The 16,111-nt window shown below is 41.4% G+C and overlaps 2 protein-coding genes across 2 annotated transcripts; one reads left to right on the top strand and one right to left on the bottom strand.

Annotated features, from left to right (window-relative positions):
• Window positions 1-1,081: 1,081 nt before the first annotated feature.
• Window positions 1,082-9,358, top strand: LOC145998596 (cyclic GMP-AMP synthase-like receptor). The gene is made up of 2 exons (XM_083135037.1): window positions 1,082-1,146; window positions 7,759-9,358. The coding sequence occupies exon 2, from the start codon at window positions 7,773-7,775 to the stop codon at window positions 8,949-8,951; it is 1,179 nt and encodes a 392-aa protein (XP_082991163.1). The 5' UTR covers window positions 1,082-1,146; window positions 7,759-7,772; the 3' UTR covers window positions 8,952-9,358.
• A 3,412-nt stretch (window positions 9,359-12,770) lies between these two features.
• On the bottom strand, window positions 12,771-14,852 carry LOC145998595 (cyclic GMP-AMP synthase-like receptor). The gene has a single exon (XM_083135035.1). It carries the CDS (start codon window positions 14,843-14,845, stop codon window positions 13,760-13,762), a length of 1,086 nt encoding a protein of 361 aa, XP_082991161.1. The 5' UTR covers window positions 14,846-14,852; the 3' UTR covers window positions 12,771-13,759.
• Window positions 14,853-16,111: the final 1,259 nt, after the last annotated feature.

The raw sequence follows: 16,111 nt of genomic DNA, 5'->3' as shown, positions 1-16,111 counted from the left end.
GGAACTTTAATTTTCGTCAGTTGTAACAGGTAATTAAAAGTGATCAGTGCACAATTTTTTTTGTCTATTACAATTGGATCTATCTACTTTCTTTTTATTCAATAAATATTCAATTCTTTATTTATTTGACATTAATACCCTTGCCAGGGCAGTTGTGTTTATACACATTTTGGCAGTCTTAACAACATGTAAGCAAGATAGCGAATACATGCTGTTATACAGGGTGTCCACAAAGTCCTGCTACCGTTACGATGAAACTTAACTCCTAAACTATATGAGATAAATACATGCAGTTTTTTGCAACGTGTTCTACAGCTCTCAAAGTTTTATTTACAATTACAACACTTCCACATCCGCCCCGTTAGTTGCCCTCAGGACGTCGAGACGGTATTCGATCTCCATCCATACATGCTGCAGCATAGCAGCATCAACCTGTTCGAGAACTTCTGCAATCCGTGTACGAAGTGTGACAATATCTGGAACAGGGGTTTCGTAGACACGATCCTTGACATAGCCCCAATGTAAAAAAAAAATCCAAGGGGGTGATATCAGGGGAGCGCGGTTGCCAGAAAATGTCTATCCAAAAAGTCCCTCACAACATAATCTGCAAAATTAAAAAAAAAAAATATAATAACAAAAAAATACTACTACTTATTAAAATTTTGGGAGCTGTAGAACACGCTGCAAAAAACCGCATGTCTTTATCTCATATACTAGGAGCTACAGTATGTTTCATTGTAATGGTAGCAAGACTTTGTGGACACCCTGTATATCTATTCTTGTATCATCTTTTCAACTATTTATGTAATAATAACAATGCAATATTAATTAATGTACATATTTAATTTATGTTATTTTAATTTGATTTAATATAATTATTCTAATTATATTATTATTGAGACACTTGGTCGGACACCCCCCTCCACCCGAAATGTATGTGTAGACACGTGCCTGGCACTCGGCTATGCATTCTGGCAACATTCCTGAATTGGACAACAGAGGGAGGAAATTTCCCGTTCACACGACACGATCATCCAACCTGTTGCGTCATCCTTAAAGGGGAGGAGCACGAAGCGGCTGCCGGCAGACTCGTTTACTCTCTTCAAGCGAACTGCACGCCAGGATCAATAGGCTAAATTCCTTCAGGTAAGCAAGCATGTCTTCTATGCAATATCATATTATTCATGTTGTCGTTCCTCGAAATACCATTTGGGAGTACCGATAGACCTATAGTAGCGCCACCGTAAGAACCGGCGTCCATTCACAGCGCAGAACGGTTAGTTTGACAAAATCATGTTTTCCTGCTCCTGCTGGCTTCTTCGAGGAGGCTGACTAACTAACTAACTAACTCTCTAGCCTTCTTAAACCCGAAGGTTCATGGCTGCAGCAACACAGGCCTTCCATCTGTCCCTATCTTGAGCAAGATCTATATACTCTTTTCCATCCCTACCGAAGTCCCCACCCGGAGATCCGAATAGGGAACTATTTTACCTCCGGAATATTTTACCTTGGGAACATCCATGGCCTCATATTGCTGTTTCTTGACATGTCATCTACAGGGCAGAGTTGTCAGCTCTGCGCCTAACCCCCAATATGAATGGAGGACCGCACCTGTCGTTGGTCAGCGGATCTCTCTGATCTAGCTGTGAGGATCACACTGTAGTCCACCAACCATACCCAACTTCTGCCGATTGTGAGACGCTCATAGAGCCATGACAGGACAGCTCTGTAAATCCCAACAGAGCAAAATGTTGACCATTTCACTCTGTTGGTTGACTAATCGCAGTGAACAAGTCACTGGGCGATGAGGTCGTCACATCCTTACGCCTGTTCTTCGAGGAGGAGGGATTTTAATGTTGTCGCTTTTGCTCAAACAGGGGGGCAGCAGTAGGCCTAATTGGCTGTTGGACAGCAAGTTCCTTCGTAGGTAAAGCCGAGAACATCGAGTCACTGCCGTAAATGCGGCCCACAGCGGCCTCGCTGACTATCAGGTGCCGTTTTCGCCATCGACGTTCCAGGGTTCGAGTCCCGCCCTGGAGCTGCATGTCTATTGTATATCCCTTCATCAATTCTATATCATCATTCAACCTCGTTGTCGATATTAGCCAAAAGTGACAAAAAAGCGTCGATTGGTTCTGCATTTGGCCTTGACGTGCGTAGTTTAGTTCGTATTACAGTGCGTTCTTTTTGGCTCGGGGCCGAGATAGCCTCGACTACTGAACGGCGACGCATGGCGCATATGTTGGCATTTTGTCCCGTAACGTCCCGCTTATTTTTACGCACCAATGGCGTAGTGGTATCGTCGTCACCTTGTAATCAAGGTGTTCCGGGTTCGATACCCGCTGGAGGCACATTGCGCAGTGGTACGGATCCCACTTTAAACTGTAGGTTCAGTCCCAATTAGCCTAGATCAGTGCATAAAGTAAACTTGCATATCTCTCTCTCCCTTTACTTCCCCTCTATTATCTTTACTTTTGTACCATTCTTTTTGAATAACCCTGTATTTCTAACATTTTATTTATTTTTCTTTCTTTAACTTTATCCCAGAACATTTTCTTATCCTTCCCTTGCTTCGCCTCTTTTTTTTTCAAATTTGATATCGCTTCACATAGTACACCCCTCTGCTATGCTTACCACCTATTGCAAATCATGAGGGCCAGCCGCCCCACCAAAGTTCCGAGGAGGGCGCCAGTGCAATGTAGCCGGACTCAGTGGCAGAGTGGTTATCACAGCGCGCTACGACGCCAGGGGGGGTCCCGGGTTCGAATCCCTGCCTGAGCATGGTTGTTCTTTGTGAGTGTCCATCAGTATCAGTGTGGTGCATCAATATCAGGTGGGTGTCAATAAAAATGCTTTTCTTATCCATCCATGGGAAACGTAGCCGTCCCTGGCAACAGGCAACATATTGCATGGCGATATCTCCCCCAGTAGCGGCGATTAGATACCAAAACTGGAGGGACAAGAACAGTTTCTTTTCTCGAGATTGACAAGGCTTAGCATTTAGAGCCCGACCCTGTGGCCGAGTGGTTATCACATCGCGCTGCGACGCCAAGGATCCCGGGTTCGAATCCCGGTCGGGCTTGGTTGTTTGTGAATGTCCATTCATCAATTTCATCATTTCATCACTCATCCCTATCTTCGGAAATTAGCCAAGAGGCACAAAACGCGAAGTAAAATAAACTAAATCAAATCAAATCTTAGCATTTAGATGCTATAGTACAGGGGCAAAAACTTGCAAGGGGGGTTCCCCTTCGCCATCCCTAATCACCGCCACTGCCTCCGCATTAAGACGCGACGCACGTAATGTACAGATAACAGTAATAATGAAGCAAAAAATAACTGCTGAACCACCAGGCGATCGAGTCGGAGACCTTCACACTTTCCTGGAAGTCAAAAAAAAAAAACCTTACCCTACGTAGTGTGGGCATGACGTCATGTGTCGTAGGCTCGCCCGTTACGTGGAGCGTGACGTCAGGTGGCATGAGCGTCTGGTGATGCTGGCCAGTTGCCAGCCTGTGCGAGAAATGCCAGTGATTTCACCATGCAGAAACGCTTCTTCCTTCCTGCGTCGATCGGAAGTCTCTGAAGGGGACAAAATCGAAATTAGAACTTCAAGTGGGTCGTGACGTCATTTGACGGTAGAGATCAATTGTAAAAGTTAATGAGAGAACAAAGACAGACAAGCGGCCTTGTGGCAACCCGGCAATATGGGCGGCGCTGGAATTTGGAAACTGGGCGCTAGGGGAAGGGATCGGGGCACAGAACAGAAGCCCCTCCTGAAACTCCACAAATATCTAATTGAAATAGTGTATAGTGGTAATTAAATTTACTTACTTATCAGGATTAAAGATCTTGTGTAATAAGTTGTGATGCACTGAGAAATTGATCTTCAGGCCTTCAAACCTCTACTTTTTTACCTGTACATGGCGGCTACTGATAAGGGATGCCACCCTCGCCCCGAAATAAAATTCTGGCTACGGGCCTGAATCTGGGAACTCGTTTCATTGATTTCGTTTATTTTACTTCGTTTTTCTGCCACTTTTGGCTAATCGCGAGAATTAGGATGATGAAATTGATGCAGGGACACTTCAAGAACCCCATGGCTGGGTTTCGAACCCACGACCAAAGCGATTGGAGAGGAACGATTCATAGTTTCGTAAAACGGAGACTAATCGAGACTGGATCTGCCGACCCCTTTGCGTCAATTTAATTACATCATTACTTACCCTGTCTTCGCGATTAGCCCAATCAGCAGAAAAGCGACGTAAAATAAACCAAATCAAAATCAAAACGAAGTCAAATAAGAATCAATCGAGAATGGATCTACACTTTTGTCATGTGGGTAGCCAGTAGCCGATCGCTTTATTGCAAGGTGTTCTACTGATATTATGTTTTATTGTTGTTTTTGTTATTGTTCACATGGCAATTGGTGGGGCCTCGATGGTGCGTAAGGAAACCCCTTTGGCTCCGCGCCAAGCATGCACAGCATGAGACGGCGAATAGCGGAAGTTTCTATTGAAAATTGAAGACTTGCTATAAAAACTTACTCAACCCCGTAATTTTACGATACACACATAACACCATGCAAGAAAGCGAACATTTCACGATATATACAGGGTGTCCATAAAGTCTCACCCCACCCTGGGTATTGTGAGAACGGCTGTAAATAGGAAGAAATTGCGAAACACGGATTCCATGATGTTCAGGGGGGGGAAACGTTTTGAGGCCAACAATTCCCTACCCGGACGCCCCACAAAGGGGTAGGCTGGGGTCCACTCGATTTTTCAAATAGCAAGGGGCGTTGAAGAATATGTCGTTTGAAAGGTCTTATCATAACAACAATAATACAGCAAATCTGGGGTCTCTACGTGGCTCCAATTGACAATGGCGTGAAATCAAATGTGGAACATGACCAGCATTGGACAGGACTCCAACTCCTACAGTAGTAATCCTAGACAACAGTGGGAGCTGGAAAAATGTTCCTACACTGTACCATGATTCGGAGATACCCCAGCAGTGTTTACAAATACGTACGCCCCACCCCCAAGAGATGGCAAGCGTCCGTACACAAAACCGCATATCATCGCGCCCCCTGAGATTGCTTACCAGGAGGACACGGACCGACATGCACATTGCACAATCGCAACTCAAGGGGAATGGTGAAGGAGGCACGTAGTTACATGTACAATGTCAACTGAATGCAAAGGAGGGGGGGGGGGTTACAAGATGTTACAACATGTACACCACTAAAAGTCAAATTGAGCTTGCCTACTATTTACAGAAGATGTTCGAAATGAGCCCCATTCACTTCTTGGCAGTAGAACAGACGAGTATGAAATGTACGTCGCACTTTGCTGAACGTGTCTGCTGAAATGTCTCTACAGGCTGCTATTATTCTTTGTTGCAGATAAGCAAGACTACTAGGTCCTGTTTTGTACACAACAGATTTAAAGTGTCGCCAAAGGAAAAAATCGTTCGGAGACAAATCACGCGATCTCGCAGACCATTCGATGGTAGCACGACGGCCTATCCACCTATTAGTATAATGTTCGTTCAAGTACTCACGTACGTCCCGGCTGTAGTATGCAGGACATCCATCTTGCTGAAAAACTATATTGTCCGCATCAAATTCAGGCACACCGTTGACATCGACTGAGTTTTCTACAAGGTCCGTTACCAAGGGATCCACTGTGTCACGTAGAATTTGCAGGCACAGATCACCGTTTAAATTGCCATTAAGGAATAGGGGCCCCATTATGTGGTTTCCTAAAATACCTGCCCACACATTAAGCTTCTCATGTCTTTGCGTATGGCCTTCCCTCACAACATGGGGATTAACATCTGCCCATACTCGAACAATGTGGTAAAAAGAACTTTCGTCACTGAAACAGATGTTGTGTAAGAAGATCTCGTTGTTAGTAATCCTGTCGCACATAATTTCGCAAAACTCAATTCGTCTATCAAAATCATCATCTCCTAGTTCTTGCTTTATCTGCATTTTGTAAGGATGAAATTTGTGTAATTTTAACACCTTACTGATAGAACTCTGTGGAATGTTGCTTGCTTCTTCTGTTTGTCTGAGAGACGTATCAGGGTTTACAGTCACGCGTCCTATAACTTTCAACACTGTTGCCTCATCGATGCGAGGTCGTCCTGGACGTCGTCTGTCATTGATCCGTTGCGTTTCACGGAATTTTTTCACGAGGTCTAAAACATACTTATGGTCAATACTAGGGCGTTGGGGATACAATTCGTTAAATCGTCTAGCAGTGGCACTGTAGTTTCTGCCACATTCACCGAAAAGAAAGATAATTTCCACTTTGTCTGCGCCAGAACGCGCCCTTCCGGCACCATTCATTTTTCTCGTCGTTGCAAACACTTTAACCACCAATACACAAACAGAAGCACGGTAACGGAAGATACAGGAAACACGTTTTTAGAACACAGTGTGTACGGCACTACAACTCTTGTACGTCCAGTATTTCAAAGTCACTTCGAACGTTTGCGGTCCGGTCTGTTTGCTTACGAGAACACAAGCAGAATGGTCCTGTTGAATCTTCATCGCGGTAGTAACACTGATTACTTGGTCTGGTTCGATACTCCGTCTGCATTCTCCTTCAAACAAGTGAATGGGGTTCATTTCGAGCATCTTCTGTAAATAGTAGGTAAGCTCAATTTGACTTTTAGTGGTGTACGAGTTATAACATCTTGTAACCTCCCCCCCCCCCCATTTGCCTTCAGTTGACATTGTACATGTAACTACGTGCCTCCTTCACCATTTGCCTTGAGTTGCGATGTGCATGTCGGTCCGTGTCCTCCTGGTAGCAATCTCAGGGGGCGCGATGATATTCGGTTTTGTGTATACGGACGCTTGCCATCTCTTCGGGGTGGGGGGGGGGGGGGTACGTATTTGTAGACACTGCTAGGATATCTCCGAATCATGCTACAGTGTAGGAACATTTTTCCAGCTCCCACTGTTGTTTAGGATTATTACTGTAGGAGTTGGAGTCCTGTCTAATGCTGGTCACGTTCCACATTTGATTTCACGCCATTGTGAATTGCAGCTACGTAGAGACCCCGGATTTGCTGTATTATTGTTGTTACGATAAGACCTTTCAAACGACATATTATTCGACCCCACTTGCTATTTGAAAAAAATTGAGTCGACCCCCTAGTCCCGGGTAGGGAATGATTGGCCTCGAAACGTTTTCCCCTGAACATCATGGAATACGTGTTTTGCCATTTCTTCCTATTTACAGTCGTTCTCACAATACCCAGGGTGGGGTTAGATTTTATGGACACCCTGTATATATATATATGATTTTTATTGCCGGTGCTTGTACATATTTCTGTCTACTGCGGCCAAATCGAAAATGAACAATCGATATATCTTGAATCTTCAATATCTCAATATATCTTACATATTTTAGCTGTGTTATTTTGTACTTTTTTTTATTTGATCTAGTGAGATTTTATACTGTGCTCAACCTACCTATAAACTATTGGTATTATTGTTATTATCATCGTCATTTCACTTATTCGTTTTTTCCATATTGAATAGTCTCGCTAAATATTGACTAACACTACTTTTACATCGCGACTTTTTTTGTCGTTTTTTAAAATTGCTCCACAACAACCCACCAAAAAATGGTCGAAATCTGTAAAGCTTAACAACATTCTGACTTAAGATGTAGTCACCTATTTTGATTGAAAAAAGAAGTCGATTACTGCTAATCAAAATGTGCTTTGTGCTTCCAGGTTTCGGGTCCAATATGTGTACCAGGTTCTGTGTATATGGCTGCCCATCCGGGTCCAAGTTATGCCAAAAACTCTGGAGCGTGCATGAGTATGCCAACGCGCTGAGTCTCGACGAGCAAGACATCGAAGATCACCAAAAGGAACTGTTGAAGAAACTCTTCAGGACCATATACGACAAAAGCGTCCTCTTCCAGCACCTGTCTCCAAAAGCCCATTACGTCGGAAGCTACTCCAATAGGACCAGGGTAGGACTAGCCAACGAGTTCGATGTGGATTTGGTTGTTCGTCTGCCAGATAATAACATAGAAGCATCTCTTCACGGCTGCCCGGTTCCATCTATGATAAAGCTGAGAATTCCTGAAGATTTCAAGCTATGCAGTCACCATGCTCAACCTAACGATATGGATGCCATATACAAGTGGGTCTCCGATGAAGGATACCTCAGGACTGACAAATTCAGACACTGGATGCGCGATCTCATCCAATCCGCTGTGGATTCCTTGGACTGCATTTACTTCGTTTCACAAAACTTTGTGGACGTCCAGAAGGCGGGTCCAGCTTATACTCTACACGTTTCTTACAATGGGCTCACGTACAGCATCGACATTGTCCCAGTCTTGGAGTTATGTCCTAGGAAGAACCCTGTGTTGTTTTGTCCTTCAAATTCCGAGAAAGTAATTTTCCCCAAAGGACATTGGTACGCTGTTCCCAAACGGGTGCCTGACTATGACGACAACACACTATGGCGCACCAGTTTTCCAACGCAGGAGTCTGAGATCTTCGAACCGTGTAAGAACTTGCTACCAACACTGCGGCTCGTCAAAGTCCTTCGCAACAAGATGGGATGGGAGGAGGAACTGTGCAGCTATTACATCAAAACTGTGTTCCTTCTGGAGGCAGAGAAGAAGCAACCTACTGATTTCTGGAGCTCCTGTATCTGCAAGCTTTTCGTCCACATGTTGAATGTGCTGCTTAAATGTTTGCGTAAGCGACGTATCCGCTACTTCTGGCACAGGAGTTGCAATTTGCTGAGTAGAGTGAGCGATACATCATTGCGTCGCATGGAAAAGGAACTGGAGATAATAATACCCTATTTCAAGGATGGTGATCCAGATGCTGTCTCCAGATACCTTGAGTACAAAAGGTTAAGGAAGAGAAGGACATGTTGCTGGTATCACACACAAGGAACGTAACCACAAATTCTCTTCGGAGGAGGACTAAACGACATCTCTTTATAGGGGTATAGTTAGAACCTCACAAGTCTTTTGTTTAAAACCCACACACAGAACATGTACTACGGTAGACATTTTAGCGAAAATGCAGACTCGACCAGGACACGAACCAGGGTCTCTGGCATGCAATGCCATTGCTCTATCAACTGAGCTACCGACAGCGACAGCGAAAAATCAGGCAAATCCAGGGGTGGCTCGGTAGTTCACTTGGCATAGCAATAACATGGTATGCCACAAAACCTGGTTCGGATCCTGGTCGAGCCTGTGTTTTCTGCTAAAATTTCTACTTTATTTTTGTTTGTAAAATGTTTAGCCTTAATGGCTGTCCCTTTAAGTTTGTGTGTCGAAACTAGATGACTTATATAATAAACCACTATTATATATTACATTATACTACATGTAAGGTTGTATTGAATGAAATAAAGATATTTTGAGGGGAAACCTTGATATATTCTTATGTATGCACATACAAAATAAAGATGTTAATTGCGAGACTACAGCCAAACTACAGTAATTGTGTAAGGAAAAATGTCACTGCTTGAATATTACAAGACAGAGTGTATGTTGTGTCCGTGACTGTACATGGCGTCTCAATGGAATGTAACGGTTTGCAGGAAAAAAGAAAAAGGGAGTTTTATAGTTTAGTGTACAGGTTTCTCTTTTTGAATAGGACGTGAGTTACGAGGCGAATACATTCAGTCAATCTGCGAACAAAATCACCCATCGCTAGCTTCAGTAAGGGAATATTTATTGCCCTCATCGCATACATGTTACTTTTTCTATTTTCCTGCATACTACTTTTTTACTAAATTGGTTTGAAAATCGTCACATTCTATTGGGACACCCTGTATATGCATTTGTGGTCCAATTCACAATATTTTTTTGGAAATATAAAGATGAATGGTTTGGTACTTGTTTTGCTATTTCATTGGGCTATTCGCTACACACATATTTCAACTGTGAAAATTTAGGTTGTTGGAAATATCTAGGCTATTAGTGAATCATAAAGAAACAAAACATGAAGAAAACTGAGCTAAAAGTTACCAAAACATTCGGTTTTTTTTAATAGGAAAGGCGAGTAGTCTTTGACAGATGGTAGGACTGTACGACATCGAACACCTCATGTTTTATCTAAAATTGGATACTGCTTTCCCATCTGCACGCACCTCAAATTTAGATAGATGAAATTCTGTTCTAAATGTTTATTGTTTGGCACCGAATTCCATCTACAAAATACCTGCAAAAGCCCAACCTTCTGCACGAAATAGCTAATGGCAACATCAGAAGTGATCGCCTTCTCCAGGAATTTAACTTTCGCCTCAACCCTCTCCAATATATATATATATATATATAAAAGAAAAGATCAACATTTCGCTTGTCAGAAACGTTTCCCTTTTCCACAGACTACCCAGACAAGACAATAATTTAGCAAACGGAAGTAGACGTATCTAAAAATCAGGCACATTTTAGAAGGTTTTACCACATGTAAGTTTTACTTCTTGTTGTTATTTTCTGTTGCTGGTACATTTTAATGTAAAATGGTTGTTGCTGTATTTGAAATAACTTGTTTCTGAACCTATTGAAGAACAGTGGATTCAGTGTTTTAATGTAACGATTGCACACCGACAGAACACCCAACGGCGAAAGAAACATTAGGTGAATTTCCCACCACCATTTTCATTCGGTCTGTATTGCAACAATGTGATGACAATGAATTGAAATAATAACGTCAATAAGCAGATAACAATGCTCGCTTCGAACCAACATAGTTTCAATCCTTAAAACAACCCAGGATGTAGAATAATAAAGCAACAAAAATATCGGTGGACAATTTGTCTACCATTATCTTTGCCGTTGACTGTACAGCCCCATGAGATGACATTCATTTTACTTGTGACGTGTATCTTGACAATGAAACTTAAACTTGAAAAATAGTTTTGTCCTGGGGCAACCCCTGTGCTGAATAACTTACTCAAGTACAGTGCTTTTCTCCGTGCGAGATCCACAAATTTTGGGTCCTCTCGCAAAATATTACTGAAGGCCTCTTCCTGTTTCATAATATTTATGTAATTGCTTTTGCTATCCGTTCCTCATGCATTGGGTTGCGTATGCAGTAGTGTCATCCCCCTTCCCCCAATGTGGGGTTGCGGTTTATAGATCCGGCACTGCTTTTATATATTATTTTGACGTGTGTAATTCTGCCTGATATTTCTGTTGTAGCCATATATGCAATGTATGGGTTCTGAGAAAGGTCAAGATTGTTAATTATGTTACACTTTAGGCCCGTACCCAGGATTTTTTTGAGGGAGGGGCCAGACCCCTGTGTTATATATACCAGGTGGTTATAATTAAAGTGACGGTGTTCAGAGTGGTACAGCACGGTCTGTAATGAGAGTAGCAGTCTGAAACTTCGTAGATATGCTAATGAAGCAATGCGCTCGCGAATTATGCAAAAAAATAATTAGTTCCAATTCTCGCCACCAGGGTAAAAACTGGCGCTGTAAGCAGTCAAAACTTGGTATAGGTACAGGAAAAACACTATAAATCGCAGAAAACAATACTCTTTTTAATAAAATATCGCTACAATTTCACTATTCGAATTACATGAACATTACTAAAGGGAAAGCAACAAGCGTCACCAACAACAACCAGGGAGCTCACACAATGGTTAGGCAATGTCACCGACTTTGACGTCAGAGTTACGGAAAATTCCACGTTTTGACTGCTTACAGCGCCATTTTTTACCCTGGTGGCGAGAATTGGAACTAATTATTTTTTTGCATAATTCGCGAGCGCATTGCTTCATTAGCATATCTACGAAATTTCAGACTGCTACTCTCATTACAGCCCGTGCTGTACCACTCTGAACACCGTCACTTTAATTATAACCACCTGGTATCCTATATAATGAGAGAGAGATAGATATAAATTTTCTTATGCGAGCGCCATTGAAAAGTCATGATAATTCTATGTTTAGAAAATGATATATTTATAAATTACTATTACAATAAAGAACATGCCTAAATGTGAGTTAAAATAATAAAGAGACATTTTCGCATCAAGGCTGCAGTTCGAAAAACATCTGGACAGGGATTAAAAGTAATGGACTATTCTGACTAAATCGGTGAATCGGACGTCTGATAGCTTTGCATCAATAATTTTAAAACTAAAACTACCCAATATTGCAGACTAGAGACTTCTACACAAGAAAAACATTCATTTATGCAAGAACAAAATTGAAATTCTTACAAATTTGAAAAATCGACGATGATATTTTCGTAGTTTTTTATAGGTTCACATTTAAATATTTCAGGGTTCGAGGGGGGAGCCATGGCCTCCATGGCCCCTTCCCTGGGTATGGGCCTGCTATATATTACCTTACTTTCTGTAAATAGTAATTTTTGCTAAAATGTTCGACGCTACCCACCTCTCCTCTAGAGAAAATGAAAATAAATGTGGTATGAAACACATTATAACGAAGTTCATTTCTACGATATTTTCACAGTTCTGAGATAATTATTTTCTGCTCGTGAAGAAGAAGTAAATCTTTTTTGTTCCAGTTAGATTCGAGTCAAGTATCATTAAGTACTCATAACTTCTCACAGAACCATAAAACTTGGCACGGCCTCATCTAAGAAATCTGAGAATAAATATTAATCTCAACTTAGATATACGATAAGTCGTATAACTTGTAAAATAATGTTACATTTAGTAATAACTACTTCTTAATGAAAACGTTTTGACTTCAACGAACAAATTTATTTATCTACATATTACACACTGATTAAGCACAAAAATAAAGATGCATTATCATATAACATAATTTCTTTCAAAACTATTCTCACCACCATTTGATTATACATACTAACATATTGAAGTCGCTCATTTCTCATGATATAAACAGGACTAATTTACACCACATAATGTATCTGCTTATTATTAACACGACAAAACTTTTAGGAACTTTTCTCAGGATCCAACTGTAACTAACAGTATTTTACAACACAATAAATCCGGTGCAAATTTGTAATTTGCACAAAAATAAGGATTGTCTGTTGACAATAATGACTTATTTCCCTGAAAATGACTCTTATTTTATCTTTACAATATACTAAGTACTTGAGATTCTAATTCTCCTTGAATTAAGGCACACTGCACAATTGAGCAGTTTCGTGTGAATGGAAAGCCACGTGCAATGGAGGGTGGGATACAGATTACAGCTCAGCAGGTACACATCGTAGTATTTGTACTTGTTCCTGTACTGGTTTGAAAATAAGATTACTTTGTACTCGCCATATAGTATTGGGCATAGTAATTGTACTTGGTGCAGACAGTGGCATTGATTTCCTTTAATTTTAACCTTCTCCTCGTGGTTAGGGATAGCTCCTAGTCTATAAAAGGTGTCTTTACATAATGTACACATTGTTACATAGCCTACGTAAACAATTTATACTACAGAAGAAAAGCAATAATAAAATACAAAGAAACAATCTCTCGTACGAATAATATTTTTCGAGAAATCAAGCATAAAGTAAGGACACACGTGAATTGTGTTTGTCTACTTTCATCATCAAGACCTATTATATATATTGTGTTTACATACATCCATGCTCAAACGCATCTTTGTCTTTTGAGTTATTGCTGGTGGGGTAAGCATTATGTATAATACACCAATATCTTCCACATCCACAATACATTTGCAGGATTATTGAAGGGGGGTACGTCCCCCTGTGCTCCCCGCTAACGACGAGCATATCCCTGCTCCTGGTTTACTTGGTCTCGAGGTATTGAAGAATGGTTTCTGGTGCCCTCTCAGCTATGTTGATAATACTTTCAACTTTCTCTTTCATGGTAGCTATATCATCAGTTTCAAGTTGCAGCATGTTCTGTCTCCTATCCCAAAAGTAGGGAATGGACTTCCTCTGCAAACACTTGCGCATCGCTTTCAGCATATGGACGAAGAGATCGCCAATGCACTTGTTCCAGAAATCGGGTGTCTGCGCATTGGCTTCCCAGAGGAACATGGTCTTGATGTAGTAGCTGAATATGTCCAACTCCCATCCTTGCTTGTTGCGAACCATTTTGATGAGCCTGAGGGTCGGTAGCAAGTTCCTCTTTCCCTGGAATAGTTTGTCCTCTTGATCGGGGAAGCTTGTACGCCAATAGGTGACGTCGTTGAAGTCCCTCTCGGGTCTTGGAACCACGAACCAGTCTCCCGCAGGAAAGTTCGCACCCTTCTTGTCCAAGGGCTGAGAAGATACGAGCACAGCAGGAACGAAATCAATGCTGTACTCTAGCCAGTTCCCAGAAACAAAGAGGTTTATGTCCAGGGTGCTTGCTGGGCCCATCTTCCTAACTCTCCAGGTCTGGTTAGCAATGTACTCAATGCTTTCCAATGATTTGAGGATCGAGTTGAGATTGTTCTTCATCCATTGCCTCACGACGTCCCTCTTCAAGTAACCCTCCGCTGTGAGCCAGTCCCGGAGTTCAGCCAACTCATCACGGACTATGTTGAAGCCATTGGCATATTTCAGCCTCACCATCGAAGCCATTGCGGTTTCCACAACCGGAGGGTTGGTAAGTTCTGCCGGAAAGCGGAGAAGAAAGTCCACATCGAACTCGTTGGCTATTCCCACCCTTGTGTTGCCTGCGTGGCTGCCAGTGTAGCGGATCCCCGGCGAGAGGTATCGGAAAATAGGGATCTTTTCCACCATTTGGTGGTGGATGATTGGCACCAGCCACTGTTGGTGGAGTTTGATCGCCGTCTCCTGATCATCTAACCCGTTGACTCCCCGATCTGCCTCCGAAAGAAGTTGGCACAATGTCCTTCCGCAAGGTGACTCAGAGCTGCACATCGTTTCTTTAGGTTCTGAAAGAGAATCAACGTATTGAATTGTTTTCTGCTATTTGGAAACATTTACAGAAATATAATTACTTATCACCAGTCAGTGGCGAATACTCCATGTACCCGTCCCGGGTTCGATATCTGGTGGAGGCACACAGTGGTTCGGGTCCCACTTTAAACTGCAGGTCCAGCCTACACACACAAAAAAACTTTTTAAAGAAACCTAAATACTCCATATACCCATGCATAGGAAATGGGTGACCAGCTGGTATTGAACATTATGTCAATTAAGAGAGACAAATTAAGTGCCCTAATGTGAATAAAATAGCAAATCTTCCGTTATATTGCTGAAAATAATGTTCTCCCTACGTATTTCCTTGAATCGAACGAGTAAAAACGGCAAGAACCAGGATAAACATACCATTATTATTATTATTATTATTATTATTATTATTATTATTATTGTAGTAGTAGTAGTAGTAGTAGTAGTAGTATCAAGGACATTATTATCTTCGTATATCACGTAAAAAGGGGGTAGAAGTCTGTGCTAAAGCATTTGTATTGGCACAAACGATTTGAATTTTATTTCGAAAGCCTTCAATTTCACATTAGTAATGGAAAACAAGCACACAAACTGTATTTTTATAAGACAGAAAATGCATGAATAATGAATTCAGAATGATTTTTTACATATAACATGTATAACTTTCACTTTCATGTGTTTTACACATATGCAACATGGAGCGACGTAAAATAAGAAAATACATGTGTAATAAGCTATCACTAATTGTGTACGTAATCAAAGCTTCTTTAATACATATATGTACAGCATATATTATTTAAATACATTACATAATCTATTCATCCACCTCATAATAAACCAACATAAAAAATTACATAAATTGTCTCTCGCATGCGCGCGCTCCTTATTCTCAAAGACAATTGTTCATGCATTTCAGACAAAATCAATTAAGAGAAGTCTTATTTCTCTCTCTGATAATTTACAATGCATTACAGTAAACAATGAGGCATTGGGAGAGAAGCGAGCAAGAATTTTTTAGATCCAATTTTTTTGCAAACTGAAAACAATGTTGATTTAATATGGCGCAAATACCTTCACGGAGCGCCTTGGCATTGTTTTTTTTTTTTTTTTTTTTAGATCGGTCGGCTCCCAGGCTATAGCAGCAGCTCTGGACTTTATAAAATTTTACGAAATGTATTTTTATTTGCATAACATGTGAAATCTGTGCCCCCGTTAGTGCCCTTGGTCGTCAAT

The sequence above is a fragment of the Lepisma saccharinum genome, chromosome 14, assembly GCF_977018435.1.
Source record: "Lepisma saccharinum chromosome 14, izLepSacc3.1, whole genome shotgun sequence".
Classification (NCBI taxonomy): Eukaryota; Metazoa; Arthropoda; class Insecta; order Zygentoma; family Lepismatidae; genus Lepisma; species Lepisma saccharinum.
Note: the sequence above shows the minus strand (reverse complement) of the source record. Positions and strands in the feature narration are given on the sequence as shown.

What these genes read in the sequence shown, in the direction of transcription:
- LOC145998596 (XM_083135037.1), top strand. Translation starts at nt 7,773, where the DNA reads ATGTGTACCAGGTTCTGTGTATATGGCTGCCCATCCGGGTCCAAGTTA.
- LOC145998595 (XM_083135035.1), bottom strand. Translation starts at nt 14,845, where the DNA reads ATGTGCAGCTCTGAGTCACCTTGCGGAAGGACATTGTGCCAACTTCTT.